Source organism: Elephantulus edwardii, unplaced genomic scaffold (genome assembly GCF_000299155.1).
Source record: "Elephantulus edwardii isolate Elephantulus edwardi_28Jun2011 unplaced genomic scaffold, EleEdw1.0 scaffold00015, whole genome shotgun sequence".
NCBI classification, from domain to species: domain Eukaryota; kingdom Metazoa; phylum Chordata; class Mammalia; order Macroscelidea; family Macroscelididae; genus Elephantulus; species Elephantulus edwardii.
Genome location: NW_006399765.1, coordinates 6,294,501 through 6,311,901, shown reverse-complemented (window position 1 = coordinate 6,311,901; position 17,401 = coordinate 6,294,501). Strand labels below are relative to the sequence as shown.

At 37.2% G+C, this 17,401-nt stretch overlaps 1 protein-coding gene across 2 annotated transcripts in view; it reads right to left on the bottom strand.

Annotated features, from left to right (window-relative positions):
* Positions 1-17,401, bottom strand: part of CBFA2T2 (core-binding factor, runt domain, alpha subunit 2; translocated to, 2) — a 200,178-nt gene that overhangs the window by 29,299 nt on the left and 153,478 nt on the right. For both annotated transcript variants that reach the window (XM_006881448.1, XM_006881447.1), the window contains 5 exons: positions 11,614-11,703; positions 8,326-8,507; positions 7,294-7,547; positions 1,471-1,556; positions 265-460 (listed from right to left, as the gene is read on the bottom strand). In XM_006881448.1, the coding sequence (XP_006881510.1) occupies positions 265-460; positions 1,471-1,556; positions 7,294-7,547; positions 8,326-8,366 (577 nt within the window). In that variant the 5' untranslated portion in view covers positions 8,367-8,507; positions 11,614-11,703. The remainder of the gene's footprint in view (positions 1-264; positions 461-1,470; positions 1,557-7,293; positions 7,548-8,325; positions 8,508-11,613; positions 11,704-17,401) is intronic.

Below are 17,401 nucleotides of genomic sequence, written 5' to 3'. Positions count from 1 at the left end.
TGTATGTATATGTATATGGAGAGTTGAAAACTGAGCAAAAAATCATAGATGTTCTCATTTTCCAAAAAGAAGAATTAACAGTTCTTCAGCATACTGGATACTAGTACTAAATGCTCCAATATTTGTCCCCCTTACTTTTCAAAATCAGCTGAGACGTTCTGGTTCAACTCCCTCTAATGTTAAATACAAAAAGCCCCTGTTAGAATCTCAGGTGAGTGCCTAGGGTCCAATTTAGGCTGGGTTCCCTGCACACTTTCCTCTTACCATTGCTGAGAGAGTCTGCGCTCCCAGGGCTATGCTGCCTGGAGACCAACTCGCTTCCTGTTTTTCTCATCTCCGAATTTTCATTATATCGCCTTTTCCAGTAGTTGAGTTCTTCACGATCAGATTCTTGACAGCGGCGTAGAACTGCCATGGAACGTCTCGTTTTCTCTACCATTTCCATAATGCAATTCAGGGCCTGGGACAAGAGAGGAAATAAGGCTGAGATGAGACGAGAAAGCTCAATCAACATTGAAAAACCAAGGACACGCAAAGATAGAGAGAATGAAGCTTATAGACAGGTAAAAATAGAATGGAAATTTGCCTACTTTAAAGATTTAGAAACATAAGTTATATTTGAAAACTTTTTTTTACTATTTCTTTGAGAATGTCTATGCACCTATGTATTTGGATTTCAAAATGCTACCTGAATTCTTTAAGGTTAAAGCAACCAGAGTTTCTTTATAACATAGTTCCTTCAAAGAAAATGGTGAAAATGTTATCTCTCTGTTAAAGTATTCCAAGTAAATTTATAACAGAAATGCTTTCTTTCAACATACATGCATTCTTACATGTATTTGGCATTTGTTTATTTAATGATTTATGGCAAGTTCTTATTATTAATTTAAACTTTACATATAACACAATTCAAACAATGTAGCATTCTATTAAAAAAAAGAAAAAAACAACAGCAAACAACTAACTAAGGCTAAAAATGAAGCAACTGTTTCAGCAACTTGCCAGTTTAAAATGAAAGAAGGCTGGAGAAATGGGACACAAACCCACAAAACTGTGTTCTTAAATTTTATAGAAGTAATAAGCCTATCACCAAGTTGAGAGTGACTCTTTCAGGTGTCTAGCTGAGGAGAAAGTAAATATGCTATTGTTTATGAAACCACACACTGTGATAACAATGCCATGCAAGTTCTTGGAGCTTTGTCTCTAAATGGACTTTACCTATATGGAGAAAAATGTCACAGTTAAAGAAGAACAGGCTGAGAAAGCAGACTTCAGTTCTTCTGAATGGAATCAATCAGCTGGACATTACTCAAGAAGAAGAGTCACTCATACACAAGAAGAACAGAAATCTTGGAGTTCTTCATTCCAAAGATATTACAAAGTTATCATTATGTTTATTTTAAGCACATACATTTGTTAACTGTTGATAAGAAAAGAATTTAAAAGAGGAAAATTATGTAAGAGTCTTACATGATCAAGATGTTTCCATTCATCAGCCCATTCCCTTTCTGTCAAACGATGATCTACTAACTCATCTTGATAGCCTCCATTTAGACCTGTAAAAACCAGAGAATAAATGTGAAGATAAAGGGAAGCACTCAGTAGAACAGAATTCTTTCAATACACATTTTTTCAATTCTTTCAATACTTAATCAAGGTGATGTGAAGCCTCTGCCTAGACTATAGAAGCTATTGTCTGAACACAGCAAGGGAACACTGCAGGTTTTAAAACAAAGAATTAGGTGTGCATCAAGGCTGTATCCTGTTTCCATACTTATTAGGCTGTATACTAAACAAATCATTCAGGAAAACACACCACCTTTTTTTTTCTTTTACAACTAATATTTTTTTTTTAACTGCACTTTTTGAAGATAAATGTGGCATCATGATTGGAGGAAGACTCATCAACAACCTATGTTATGTAGAAGATACAATCTTGCTCACTGAAAGTAAAGAAGACCTGAAGTGTTTGCTGCAGAATATCAAAGACTACAGCCTTATGGAAATTATAGAACAATATCATATGCAAGCAAGATTCTACTGAAGATAATCCAAAAACAAATGGAATAGCACAACAGCAGAGAACTGCCAGAAGCCTAGACTGGGTTTAGAAGGGGTCGTGGTACTAGGGATATAGTAGCTAATGTTAGATGAATCTTAGCTGAAAGCAGGGAATATCAGAGGAATATCTACCTGTGTTTCATTGATTATGCAAAGGCGTTTGACTGTGTGGATCATAACAAACTGTGGTTAACTCTGAGAAGAACGGGAATCCCAGAACACTTGATCATGCTAATGTGAAATCTATACTTGGACCAGGAGGCAGTCATCAGAACAGAGCAAGGAAATGCTGCATGATTCAAAATTGGGAAGGGTGTATGCCAGGGATTTGTCCTGTCTCCATACCTTTTCAACCTATATGCAGAAGAGACTATCCGGGAGGCTGGGCTCTATGAGGAGAAGGGTGGCATCATGATTGGTGGAAGATTCATCAACAACCTGCACTACGCAGATGACACAACCCTGCTGCTGAAAGTGAGGAGGACCTGAAGTGCTTGCTACAGAAGGTCAAAGACTGCAGCCTTCAATATGGATTGAGGCTCAATACAAAAAAGACAAAGATTATCATCACTGGGCTAATTGGCAGCATCAGGATAAATGGTGAGGAGACGGAGATTGTTCACAGCTTTAGTTTGCTTGGCTCCATGATCAACACTCTTGGTACCAGCAGACAGGAAGTTAAAAGAAGTACTGCGATGGGAAAGTCTGCTGTTAGGGACCGCTCCAAAGTACTGAAGAGCAATGGTGTCACTCTGGAGACTAAGGTGCGCCTGATACAGGCCATGGTCTTTGCAATCACTTGCTATGTGTCAGAGAGTTGAACAATGACTAAGAAGGATAGAAGGATAATTGATGCTTTTGAGGTGTGGTGCTGGCTAAGAGTATTGAATGTACCATGGACTGCTAAGAATATGAACAGGTTCATCTCTGAGAGGGTTAAACCAGGCTGCCCCTTGGAGACAAGGATTCTGAAGCTTTGTCTGACATACTTTGGACATGTTGCAAGCAGGGATCAGTCCTTGGAGAGGGACATCATACTTGGGTGGGTGGAGGGATAATGCAAGAGGGGAAGACCCTCTATGAGGTAGACTGATTCAGTGACTAGGGTAATCAGGGTGGGTGTGTCGGAGACAGTGAGAATGACACAGGACAGAGCAGGGTTTAGGGCTGTTGTACATAGGGTCAGTATGTGTTGCAAGCGACTCATAGGCACATAACAACAACAAAAAGCCTTCAATATGAATTATATCTCAACATCAAGAAAACAAAAATCCTCACTATTAGGCCAACAGGAAATATCTTGATAGATGAAGAAAGGATTGAAATTGTCAACAAGTTCATTTTACTTAGATCCACAATCAACAATTTTTGTACCAGCAATCAAGAAATTACATTGGGAAAATCTGCAGTCAAGAACTTCTCCAAAGTTCTAAGGAGCAATGAGGTCTGTTTAAAGACTAAGGTGTGCTTGATCCAATTCATGTTCTTTCAATTACTTGTTATGTATCTAAAAGTTGGACAAAGGCTAAGGATGACAGAAGAATTATTACTGCCTGTGACTTGGGGCACTGGAAGAATGAGAAGTCCATGAACTGTCCAAACAACAAACAAATATGTCTTGCAGAAAATGCAACCAGGGTGCTCCTTGTATGACAAAGATGAGGAAAGCTTGATCTTACATACTTTGGGTAAGTTGTAAAGCAGGGTTAGTTCATGGAAAAAGACCTCAGTGAAAAAAGAAAACCCTGAACAAGACAGAATGACACAGTGACTGTAACAATGGGCTCAAGTATATCGGAGATGATGTGTTTGGCACAGGGCAGGGCAAGGTACAGATCTGCTATTCATAGGGTCGTTATGGTTTGTGGTCAACTAAATGGCACATAACAACAACAACAACAACAGAAGCAACAAAGGCACTGAAGGTCCAAGACTCACGGCTATTCAGAATGTATTAAGAATTTTTCCAAATCAACAATGAAACAAAAATTATCAAAACCAAACAGGTATGTCTCAGGAAAGAACGTACAAATGGCCTATAAACCTATAAAAAGATACTAAAATTTGTAGGTAGTCAGCAAACTGCAAATAAAAACTGAGATAGCATCTATATATTTAAAAAATCAAATGTCAAGTAAAACTAATTCCAATTCAAAATGACACGACAACAGATTAAAACCTTAAGCAGTCCTGTGTCATTCCCACAATCTTCTACTGCGCTTAAGTGCCAACAAAGGAAATAAATAGCTTAGTATTCGAACTGTGAGAAGCCCAAGCTGAGTTTAGAAGAGGTCGCGGCACTAGAGACATTACTGCCAATGTCAGATGGATCTTGGCAGGAAGCAGAGAATACCAGAGGAATGTCTGTATTTCAATGACAATGTAAAGGCATTTGACTATGTGGGTCACAACAAATTGTGGCTAATCTTGAGGAGAATGGAAATTCCAGAACACTTGACTGTGCTTATGCAAAACCTATACTCAGACCAGGAAGCTGTCCTCAGAACAGAGCAAGCAAACATGCATGGTACAAAAATCAGGAAAGGAGTGTCCGGGATGTGTCCTGTCTCTATACCTTTTCAATCTATATGCAGGACAGATCATTTGGGAGGCTGGGCTTTATGAGGAGGAATGTGGCATCAGGATGGAGGAAGACTCATCAACAACCTACGTTATGCAGATAACACAACCTTGCTAGCTGAAACTGAGGAGGACCTGAAGTGCATGCTCCAGAAAAGTCAAGGACAACAAAGATTCTCATCACTAGGCCAACTGGCAGCACCATGATAGATGGAGAAGAGATTGAGACTGTTAACAATTACAGCTTGTTTGGCTCCACAATCAACACTTTTGGAACAAGAAGTAAGGAAATCAAAAGACTAATTGCACTTGGAAAATCTGCTGTCAGAGACCTCTCCAGAGTACGAAGAAGCAACATTGTCGGTCTGCAGATGAAGGTGCGTCTGATGTAGGCCATGGTCTTTGCAATTACTTGCCATTCTCATCATCTTTGATATACTTGAGCCCATTGACATAGTCCCTGTTAATTCATTTTGTGGAGCGTCTTCCTTTCTTTTCCCTGACATTCCCACCTTTCCCAGCAGCTTTTTCCAAGAACTGGCCTCTCCTGACCCCATACTCAAAGTATGTGAGACAAAGTTTCACTATTCTTGTCTCTTAAGGAACATGATGGTTGTTTTTCCTCCAAGACAGACTTGTTTGTTCTTTTGGAAGTTCCTAGGCTATTCAGTATTCTTCTCTAACATCAACTCAAAGACATCAATTCTTCTGTCATCCTTATTCACTCTCCAATTTTCAGATGCACAGGAAGTAACTGAAAAGGTTTACATGAGGTGCATCTTTTGTCTTTAAACTGACACTGTTGCTCTTTAGCACGTTGGAGAGGTTCATGACAGCAGATTTTTCCAATGCAATATGTCTTTTGATTTCCTGACTACTACCTACTACCACTAGTGTTGACTGTGGATCCAAATAAGATGAAGTAAAGACAGATACAGTATCTATGAATTACGTTTTACGACAGTAAAAGGGATGTTATATTTGTTTCAGAAAGAGAAGAAGAGGGAAATGAATGGTTCAGTATATTACAAATCATTGTAGAAGGGTATAGGTTTACAAAAGAGGATGAGGGGAAATTAAGGACACAAACTTAAATCAAGAATAGAGATGATCGATTAGAAAAATCAACCACATAAGATTACAAGGGAAACATTTTGCCAAGGACAAAGGTCAGAAGGCAGGAAGGGAGAATGAAAGGAAAGGAACCACAGAGATCTGCTGGGAATTTTAGTAAATGTTGGAAGAATACACTTTACAATGAAAAAAAAAAACTGCAATTAGGTAGTTTATTTTTTTTATTTCTTTCAGAAAAATGAATATAGATAGAAAATAAACTAATAATAAGCCTACGGATAAAAAGATACAAAGAGGGAAAGGGACAGAATTACACTGGACAACTGCTAAGAGAAGCCTCAAAACACCGGCAAGTATAAAAGCTTTGGGCATGAGGCAAGTATCTCTACCTTTTGCTAATTAGGTGCTGGGCCACAGCTCTTTAATCTCTCATCTGTAAAAAAAAAGAAAACTGGATTGCTGAGCTAATGAAATGAGACTAGTTAAGTACAACACAATCTAAATGATATATAAAATTCAGTAAATACTGGCAACTGTGAACTCCACAGCAACCTCGGCCTCCACCATCCAGCTACCACTGCATGAAGCCATGTCCCTGAAGTCCAAGCTTCTGAAGGATAGCAGGGAGCTAAAATCAGGCATGGCAAAGGCAAAATGTGCTGTAATTTTTTTACTCCACAGAGTACCACACAAAAGGAAGTGCAGGGAAAACTCTGCAAACCACCATCCCTTTGGTACTATGTCCTGACACATGCTCAGAGTTAAATATCAAATACCCTTCTATATATAGTAAACTCCTATGAGGCCATGAATACAAAAAAGCACAAGGTAGAGTTGTGTCCCAAACTGACTTTGTGTAAAGTCTGTTGGGAAATCTTTTTGTTTCTTACTAAATTTAAAATGGATTAATAAACCAGGCACCCCAAATGTAAGCTTAATTACAACTTAGCAGGGGTAATGTTATTTCCATTTCAGACAGAGCAGTCTATGGGTAAGAGAGCGAGCCTAAGTAATTTTCCCAAGATCACACAGCTAATTATGATGCAGGGCCAAGACTAAAATTTAGACAATCTCATTCTTCTGACCTTAATGTCTAGGTCTTTCCCTCTCATGACTACATATTTTATATAGTTCTCAATTAATTTTAAAAACTTTTTATTCTGAAATAAACAGTCTTAAAGAAAATTTGCAATAATAGTACAAAAATTTCCTTGTAATCATCACTTAGATTTCCCAAATATTAATATTTTATCTCACTTTATCATTTTTTTCTGAATCATTTGAGAGTAAGTTATAGATATGATATTCTTATTTTCAAGTATTTCAGTGTATAGTTCTCAAGTTTTTAATTCCCACTTAACACTTTTAATCTTGCTAACTTTAATAAGATGCTTTGACTTACTGTGGAGACTATTTACAGTAATCTCAACTCAATCATATAACAGTAGTAATTAAGTTAGGAAGTGAGATAAATTTACAATGAGATCCACAACATGTCAAGTAATGACATTACTTTTGAAATATCAAAACCAAAAAATAAGCAGGGAAATCATCATTATGCTACTTTGTGACACTTACTAAGGTTGTGATGTCTCTCACGAACTTCTCGATGTTCTAGCATCTTGTTAGGTTCGCGATACAGGTGGGAGGTCGCAATATCTTCTAAGGTGTAGTGCTGAAGAGGTGGAGGAGTGGGATGGAATTGGCCTCCAGGATTCATGAGGGGCACAGTGAGAGCAGGACTGTGTCTGGGAGCAGGGCTGATGGTACAAACTCTCTTGGCAGGAGGCTCAGGAGGAATAGTATCTCTTTCAAAACTATTCTCTTCTCTCCTGTAGAAAAACCAGAGGTAAATCTCTGAGTCTGTCAACAGATGTTCATATAGACATTTTCTGAGCACCTATTTTGCCCTATGTATTTTCAAAAGCAGGAAGGCATGACTGTACAAGAGCTATCAACTGAAAGGAAATGTCTTTAGAGATCAGTGAGATAAGGTAAATTGCTGATTTATTCTAGATAGAGAAGGCAAATAAATTCATAAGCAGGCAGTAACAGCTAACCCTCATGAAGCAAAGGAGACAAAGATGATGACAGCACTAACTTATGTAATAGGTTTAGAGAGTTAAACTATGCTTAAGAATGTTTTGAGGTCAAATTTGTTCTGTGGAGATGAGTTATAGGATTACATAATCAATCTACTTGTGCACTGGTAAAGCTGTCAGTCAATCAAGTTCAACTGTAAAAAACTGACTACTATCTTTGACCAAGTATCAATGACTGTTACACTTTTGCAAGATTTCACATACTGGGGGGTGTGTGTGCATGTGGTAGAACTCTCACAACTCCTTTAGCTGATTGTATGTCTTGTGGTTCTTGAGCAGGGGACATAAAAAATATTCCAGAGTACTTTCTCAGTAGGAATGTAAAAGTCATCTGAAGAATTTTTGGATGAAAAATGCATGTCTGAGAATGCCTTAACAGACTTCAGATTTATTCCACTGCTTACTGTTGGGACAAAGCAAGGAACTATACCTACCTACTAGCACAGAAATGTAATTCTCTTGGTTGAAGTGGTTCCAAAAAAAGACAACACTGCTCTCCTCTGCTCACCTCTCGGGACTGGGCCTCTTCCCGTTTCCATGCACCTCCATGAGCAGCTCGGAAGAGTCAGCAGGTGATGCTATACTTGTGTTGAGCAGAAGGTGTTCGTGCTGAGCCAGGTACTGAGATGGGGTTTGCTTGGCAGCCCGAGCACAGTGCAGCAGTTCTCGCTGCAGCAGGGGCAGGTTGGCCTTGAAAAGAAGAGGGAGAGGCTGGAAGGCTGTTTTCATGGTTCTCTATCTTTTATCAAACTCAATACCTCAAAGATTTTTCACAAACTCGTTAGTTAACACAAATAAAGCCCTCTCTACTTGTCAGTCTAATTTTCATGTCTCTTCTGTAAGTAAAGTACTATCTATTGCACTATATTTGTATTATTAGAAGATTTAACTTGTTTCTTTGTTCCAGAAGATGTACACTGTTTTAAGAAGGAACTGTGTGCCTTATCCATCTTTGCAGCTTCATACAGAGTCAGAGCTTAGTCAATGTTTGGCCAACAGAGTAATTTTTAAATGGATATTTTAAAAAACTTTAGTTAACTAAAAGAATTATTAAAATTGCCTAAAAGGGAGCTGGAAAAATCCATTCTTTCCACTTGTACAGACTGTGAGCTCTGGTTTTTTCTTCTAACCCCAGCCTGCCTTTGACTAGTCAGGTGCCATCAAGTTGAATATGATTCATATAGACCCTATGAACAATAGATTGAAACCTTGCCCTATCTGATATTGTTGTTATTGTGCATCATTGGATCAGAATAGACCCATAGCTGACCCCAGGGAGTTTTCAGAGGCAGTAAATGAATGGGAGGAGACTTTCTTCCACAGAGCAGGTGGTTGATTCAATCCATGTACCTTGGTAGTGCAAGTCCCTACCATTAACTCAGCAGAGTTCCCTGTATTTCTGAATAGCACTGTTTGTTGTGACAGCTGCCACAATATTCTGGTGTGGTTACACCATGGGGATTATTCTGGTTTGGTTACACCATAGGATTTTTGAGGAAGAGGAGGAGGGGTGTCAGGAAAGAAGGCAGTGAGGTTTAGAGTAGGCTTTGAGGACACAGTTGCTGTGGGCAGAGGCTACTTTACGGTGTGGCTCTCTAAACAGACCCTATTCTTTAGCTTGTAAATGGGGAAAACCTTCAGTGGAGACAAATTCTAAATACCAAAAACCCTTGCGGTTGTTGTTAGCTGATGTTGAGTCGAGTACAACTCATGACCATATGAACAAGAGATTCCCTGTTCTGTCCTGTGCCTTTCTCATAATCTCTGACATACTTGAGCCCATTGCTATAGTCACTGTGTCAATTCAATGCACTGGGGGTCTTCCTACACATTTTAAAGAAACTGCAAAATTACACCTTATCCAAATACAAAATTGACTTTTCCTGTATTTCTCTTCCTTTTCTACAAATAAACAATTTATAAAATAAAAAGATGGTTTTCTCATACAAAATTGACTTTTCCTGTATTTCTCTTCCTTTTCTACAAATAAATAATTTATAAAATAAAAAGATGGTTTTCTCTTATGTACCTACAGTTAGTTCAGAGTAAGCCTATCCATAATAGAAACCTTTATCCCCATGAAAATAGAAAAGCAAGTGAAAGATCATTAGAAGTTAGGTTTTTGTTCTGGTTTTTTTGGATAGGAGAGCTTTAATCCATGAAAGGAGTCATCCCTTCACCAAGGGTTAATTCAGCAGGCACCATAATTAGTGACTGTTTTAAAGTAATGATATATCGACAAAACCCTAATGCTAGCCAAAAAGCTGCCATAAAAACCTACCTCATGCTGTTTTCCAAAATAACAGAGTTAAGAATAGGGAATCTGACTACATAACAAACACTTTTTAAGAGCTGTATTCTGTTCTATAACCTCAATTTTGCTGTGAGTGTAAAAATTTTACTGAAAAAAAAAATTTACAATGTCAGATCTTTACATCTGTGACACCTGCCCTTTGATGAATAAAGAAATATGCTGCTTCCTATTAACACAAATTTCACAATCTTTTTCGATTCTGGGGTCATGGAGAAATAACTGTCTACAGGTTTTGACAGTAAGAAAGACGAACAAGATAGAATGAGCACAGCTGTTTAAGGGCTAAAAAAAGGCTCCACAGACGGTCCTGAGATGCTGAGGCTTCAATGATGTTACAACAGAGCCACAGCTCAAGCTGTGCCCATGAGAACCATGCACTTTCTGTCTGTAATGCTTTACCCAGTGCAGGAGTGTGGGGGATGGAGGGAAAAGTTCTTAAAAACTATAATCATTGTCTCAGTAAGAGGACCAACTTTTTTGACGCTATTAAATTTTCTACTGCTGCAAAGACTATTAATGAGACAAATGGTAAAAGCTGAATGAAGTCTACAGATGCATCAATGTTACTTTCCTGATTGAGTTAACTGTCATCCTGTCATCAAGGGTTAAATTAGCAGGTACCATAATTAGTGAATGTTTTAAAACAGTGATATACTGAGGACACCCAGATGGTAGCCAAAAAAGCTGCCATTAACTACACTAGTGCAGGTGTGGTAAAATGTTAACATTTAGTAAGTATGGATAAAGGCTATGCAGGAATTTTACGGTATTAGTACCAATTTTCTGTGAAAATGAAATTACTTAAAATAGAGAAGTTTGGGGAAAAAACATACTCAATTTGACTATAACATTGTATTACTTATCAAGTAAACAGTGTACCAAAAGTTCTGTTTAGGTAACATTAACACCAGGGGACTTTATTAGAAAAGCAAGCGAGCTGGAGGTGCTGGAGGTGTGATGCTGTTATGTGTCAGTGAGCTGGATCCAACCCATAGCAACCCTAATGCACAACAGAAAGAAACTCTGCTTGTTCCTGGACAACAGGAAGGCCCAATCACTTGCTCCCAACGCCTCTTCTGCCTCAGAGGGTGTCTAATCTACAAGATTTGTCTTTTATCAGTCTCCTCTCAGACAACACAAACTATTCAAGTTCTGGCCATATCCAAGAGACTCTACATCCAATTACCTCCTCTACTAAGGGCCAAGCTTCCTCCCTATCCCTCTACCTAGTGAACTCATTTCCTAATCCCTCTCTCCGAATGCTCCTTCTGTGTACTCCCAGAAGTATCTGCACACCAGATCACAACTCAAAGTTTTTGACAATCCTATCTCAACAAACACGAAGTTTATCACCAAATGACACTAATCTCTTGCCAGCCCAAATGAAATAAAAATGTAGCACTTCATCCTAATTTATATCACAAAACAGAGATTCTAGAAAGTGATGATAAACCACATTTAGCAGTTACTTCATAGAATTACCTTGAGGAATGGAATCACAAAAGGACGAAGAGGAAAGTTTGTGGCCTCTTGAAGCTTACAATGGAATTCTTCAATTGTCACTGTGGAGTTCTGAAAAGACAAATAAAAAGTATTCAACGTCTGGCCAATATGTCTTGGAGAGGGTGCAGCCAGAATGATGCAGCTTTGCCTCACATACTATGGACATATTGTTCCTTGGAGAGGAACATGATGCTGGGAAGGGTGGAGGGTTGGTGAATGAGAGGAAGAGCCTCAACCAGGTGGATTGATGTGGTGACTGCTGCAGTGGGCTCTTGTGTATCAGAAAGTGTTAGGATGATATAGGACAGGACTAGGTTCAGATCTCTTTTCCACAGGGTTGCAATGAGTCATAATTGACTCAAGGGCACCTAATAACAACAACTACATCCAAAACTAAATACAGTCCTCAATATAAAGGTGATAGTTCAGAATTCCTGGATATCATAAGGAAAAGGTTAATTCCTTCTAAAGGTTAACTAAATTGTTTCCATTATTATAAAATGACAGAAATTTGGTTTACTTCATTACCTTCTCTATCAGTCTAAATATAAATTCTCTGTGCCCAGAAGACAGAGCTGTAGAATAAGGTATATCCTTTCTCACTATTCAAAGAAAGAACTCAGATCTCTACTATGTAGGAGACATAGTCACCAAGTACGCCAACTGTCCTGTTGAACAGATCCTCATTCCACCCAGGACGTTATTTAAAGACATTTTCTGGGTTCAACAACCTAGAACCTTTATTCTGGGGTGTCTCTTTATTAGTTTTCTCCATCTTCTAGCTTCAGTTCTCAAAACTGAGAACTCAGGATTAAAAATTTGTGGTATATTTACACAATGGAATATGATGCAGCACTAAGGAACAATTATTTGGTAAATACTATATAACACGGAGAGTCTAGAGAGTATTATGCTGACTGAAATAACAGTCTCATAAGGACAAATACTGCATAATACTGAAACAGGAGGATAATTAAGCAAAATGTGTATAAATGTTCAAAAGGGAAAAGGAAGGGAGCTCTGGTGGTTTAGTGGCAAGAAGATGCACTGCAATCCCAGAGGAGTGTGGTTCGAATCCACCAGATGCTCTGCTGGAGAAGGAGGGGTAATTTCCTCCTGTACCATTGGATCCATTTTGATGGTACACACACAAAAAATAATAATAATTTTTTAAAAAAGGGAAAGGAGATGGAATAAGGGAAGGGAAGAAATCACCAGGAGAGCAAAGCTAGGGCACATGGGATGGTTGTGATGAAAGATTCAATAAGGACTTGAAAAGATGGAGTAATAGAACAGATCAATAGTAATTAATGATATAAAATACAATGTATCTAAATGATTGTATAAAACACAATGTATATGAACAAATTGGAAGCAGGAGTGGCATCCACTTCCGTAAACAGCTTGCCTCCGGAAACCCTATGAACCAGGAGCAAGGATGAAAGACACGCAAATGTCAAGGACTTTCGTTCATAGGGTCGTTATGAGTCGTCTATGACTCAATGGCACTTAACAACAAAAACATGAACAATGTAAACTGAAGATTATATAAAACACAAGGTAAATGCATGAAATACAATATATATGAATGATTGTAAGAAAATATATATTAAAAAAATCCCCTTAATAGGAAATTAATGAAAAAGAACAGATGTCTTCAGTTGAAAGTAGTCTGTTTTTATATCAGAACAACTCCAAACAACTTCTAAGTTTGTACCCCTATCTCTGTTTTTATGATTTTTATTTTGAATATGAGATATCTTACTATGACTATTTGGGGGATTAATTTTGCTAGATGAGACTTGGTCAATATTTGAAACTGTAGGTTTAGATATTTTACTAAATTTGGGAACTAGACAGTAAGGACTTTTAAAATATTTTCTCATCCTATCTTTTCTCTCCTCACTTGTTAAAGTCTCTCAAGTTCCTAAGGTTCTGTTTCTTTACTTCCTGTTTGTTTTCTATCTATTGGGCAGGTTATTTCTCACTTCAAATTAGCTGATTCTTCCCCATGGCATTGTTATTTTGCTGTGGAGCCCATCACTTATATTTTGTATTTCATTATTACATCTTTCAATTCTAAAATTGTCATTTGGTGGTGCCAACAAACCCAAATTTGTGGAAAACTGACACAAGACTCATATCTCACACCATATACACAAGCTAACATAAGACTGATACAGAATCTAGGTGTAGAATCTAAAATTATAGAGATCATCAAAGGAAAAAAAACTGAGGAGAATATAGGCATCCTGATTTATGGCATGAATAAACTATCAAGTATAACTGAACATGAACATGCACAATTAATAGAAAATACATTAGATAATTTGGATGTAATAAAATTAAATATTTATATGAAGCTAAAGACTCCAGAAGAGTAAAAAGAGAGACTACAGGCTGGGGAAAAATATTTGGCAATGATACATCTGAGAAAGGACTCATTTCTAAAATATAACAATACCTTAACAACAAAAAAAGAAGACAATCAACTAAATCACAAAATAGGCAAAGGACATTAACAGACATTTCACCAAAGGATATATTCAGATGGCCAACAAACAGGAAGAACTGCTCAAGATCATTGGCTATAGGGTTGTTTTATGAACACCTGTTATGATGGACATGCAAATCAAAATGATGAGATACCATCTCATACCAGTCCCCAACAGCACAGCTCAACAAAGCAGGAAAAAAACCAACAATGTTGGCAAAAGTGTGGAGAGTAGATCCCTTATATATTGCTGGTGGGAATGTAAAATGGTGCAACCATTGTGGCAAGCATTACTTCATCAGAAAGTTGGCAACAAAAATACCATTTGATCCAGCAACTGCCTTAGGGGGAAAAAAAGGAACAGTGACACAAACTAGCATACACACTCCATGTTCATTGCTACATTTACAAAATAGCAAAGAGATGGGTGTGTTTATCACAACAGATGAAAGGCTGAAAAAGCGTGTACATTTACACAATGGATTACTATGGAACACTAAAAAACTATTAGGAATTTATGAAATATTATATAATATGGATGAATCTAGAGTAAATGATACTTAGTGGCATGTCAGTAAAAAAAATTTAATATAAAACACATACAAAAAGCTAAGGAGAGGTTTACATACAGAAAAATTTTAAGGAATAACAGGAACAGAAAGAGAAGGGAGCAAAAAATATTAAATAGATAAGTTGGGTGAATGGAACAATAAGAAAGGAATTCCTAAGATATTAGAATTGTTTAATTAATCAAGGGTAATTAATGTTGTAAAACAAACCATGAATGACTGAAAAACTGTTATGACTTGTCATGCAAATAAACTAACCTCATTTTGATTCTTCTTTGTATCATCAAATTCTTTGCTGAGCATTTAGTTTTTCATTTATGTCTATAATTGCTCACATAAGTATTCTTTGGGGGAAAGTTTAAAATCCTTCTTAGTTTCCCCCAACATGGGTGTAATCTCAGTATGTGTCTGCTGGCTGTCTATTCTTATTCCAATGCACATTTGCCAGGTTCTTGGTATGACATGTGATTTGACTGTATTCACTTTGAGGTCTATATTATAAGATTCTGAATGGTAACTATCAAGAATAACTCTAGCTGATGTGTATGTAAACCTTTGCTTAGCCTTTCAGAATAGTGATCTTATAGACTGATTTATTTCACTTAGCATAATATCCTCTAGATACAATCATGTTAGGTAATATTTACTGAATTTTTATTGTTTTTCAGTGTTGCATAGTACGCCATTGTGCAAATGTACTATAGTTTCTTTGGTTACTGGCCTATTATTGATGGACACAGGAGTTATTTCCATCTCTTTGTTACTGTAATTAATGCTGCAATGAACATGCGTGTGGAAATATCTGCTCAAGTGGAGCTCTCTCTTTTTTTTTAGAATATGTATCTAGTAGTGAGATTGCTGGATCAAATGGTATTTCTAGTCCCAACTCTCTCAGGAAGCACCTAACTCCTTTAGTGGTATGACAGTTATCAGAGATAGGGTAGGGTATGGGAGGATAAATTAGTAAATAGGTAAGTTGGGTGAAGGGAAAGGGAGTATATCTTTTGATCAAACATCATTAATTAATTACTTCACTCAATTGTAATTAATGTTCTAAAACAAATGTATGAATGATTGAATGAAAGCCCAAAGTTTTCAACTTTTCACTTTAAGAAAAAGTTTAAAAATATAAACGTTTAAAAAAAAATAAAACAAGACTGAACTGTATTTAAATCTCTGTTTGGGAGCTTTCCTATAACACTGTATAAATGGAAGAAGAAGAGGCAAAAGGAGTGAATGAATGTCTTTCCATTTCATCAGGTGGAGAGATAAATTCAGGTTCCCAGCTAGGATCTCATTCATGCTCCATTATTCAGCTTTTACTGAGGCATTTGATGATTACTGTCAATATGTCTGTCTTGTGATGACCCTTTTCTGGATCTGTGACTAGAGATTTCTCACACAGCAGACCAGTCAGAACTGATTCATAGCTGACCAGCCCAGCTGGTTTTCAAAGCTGTAAATAACACTGGAGAGGAGACTGCCAATCTTCCTCCCTTCAGGGTAGGCGGTAGATTCAAACTAGCTGCCTTTGGTACGGCAGTGCAACTCCTTATCCAATAGGCTCCCAGAGCTCTATGACTAGAGAGGAGACTTTTTTCTCTTCTCTCTTTTTTAACAAACATCTGTGTTTATTGGTGTTTCTGAGATACCAACCTCTCCAGCTCCCAGAACAGAATATGAGAGAATAAAATGGAAAACAAACAGACAAAAACTCAATTTAAGAAACTTATTATTACATAGTTCTTTGGGTTCCAAGATCTCTTCTCACCTAGTAGCCGATCTGCGTTTTGCTCTATACCTTTCCAGACTATTATTTTGGTTTTTTTTTTTTGACCCTGTATTTTAGCAGGAAGAAAAAAAGGAAGTGTGTTTATTTTACTTTACCTCTGAACTAGAACAATATTTTATTTTTAATGACTATACATTATATTCCATTAAAGAGATGTATTTTCATTTAATCAGTTTTTAATAAAACCTTTAGCTGCCTTCAATTGTTATCATGGGGGGATGGAGTAGAAAGCAGGCACTATAAACAAAGTTGAACTGGTAATTTTGGTGCGTATTGTTCATTATTAGGATATATTTCTATGAGTTAATCAGGTCAGTCAAAGGGATTGAATTTAAGGTACTTGAAACTCTGCCAAAATACTCTCCACAATGTGCACTTTTAAGTAAGTTGAGTCAAAAAACATTTACCTTGTAATGGAAATCAGACATGCTTGCTTTCTAGTATAATTACATACTTCTTGAAAGTCAGGAGAACAGAATGAAGATACATGACCTAAACTCCAGTTTCTTAACCCATTTTAAATTAGCTAATGAAAGTTTCTGGGTGCCAAACTTTTAACTATTCTTCATAGGAAAAACAAAAAAATTTTTCTGAAGAGAAATTTTTACCATTATAAAACTGTTAATTCTCCTCCAAAATAGACAAAGTTTTCAATAAAATGTTAGTAAAACAAAGATAAAGTGGTAAGCTTCAATGCAACACACATGGGAAAAAATGTGTCTAGTTCTACAGGACACGTCAACTTCCCTTGGAGACAGTACAACTAAACTTAAGAGACACTGGTCCAAAGAAAAATGTCAGCAGTCGACGTTTTTGGAATCACAGAAGCCAAGAAAGCTTAAGATACAAGCTGTCAGATCATGGGTTGGACAATGGAAGATATTTTCTGAAGGGACTTGGCAGATGAGAAGG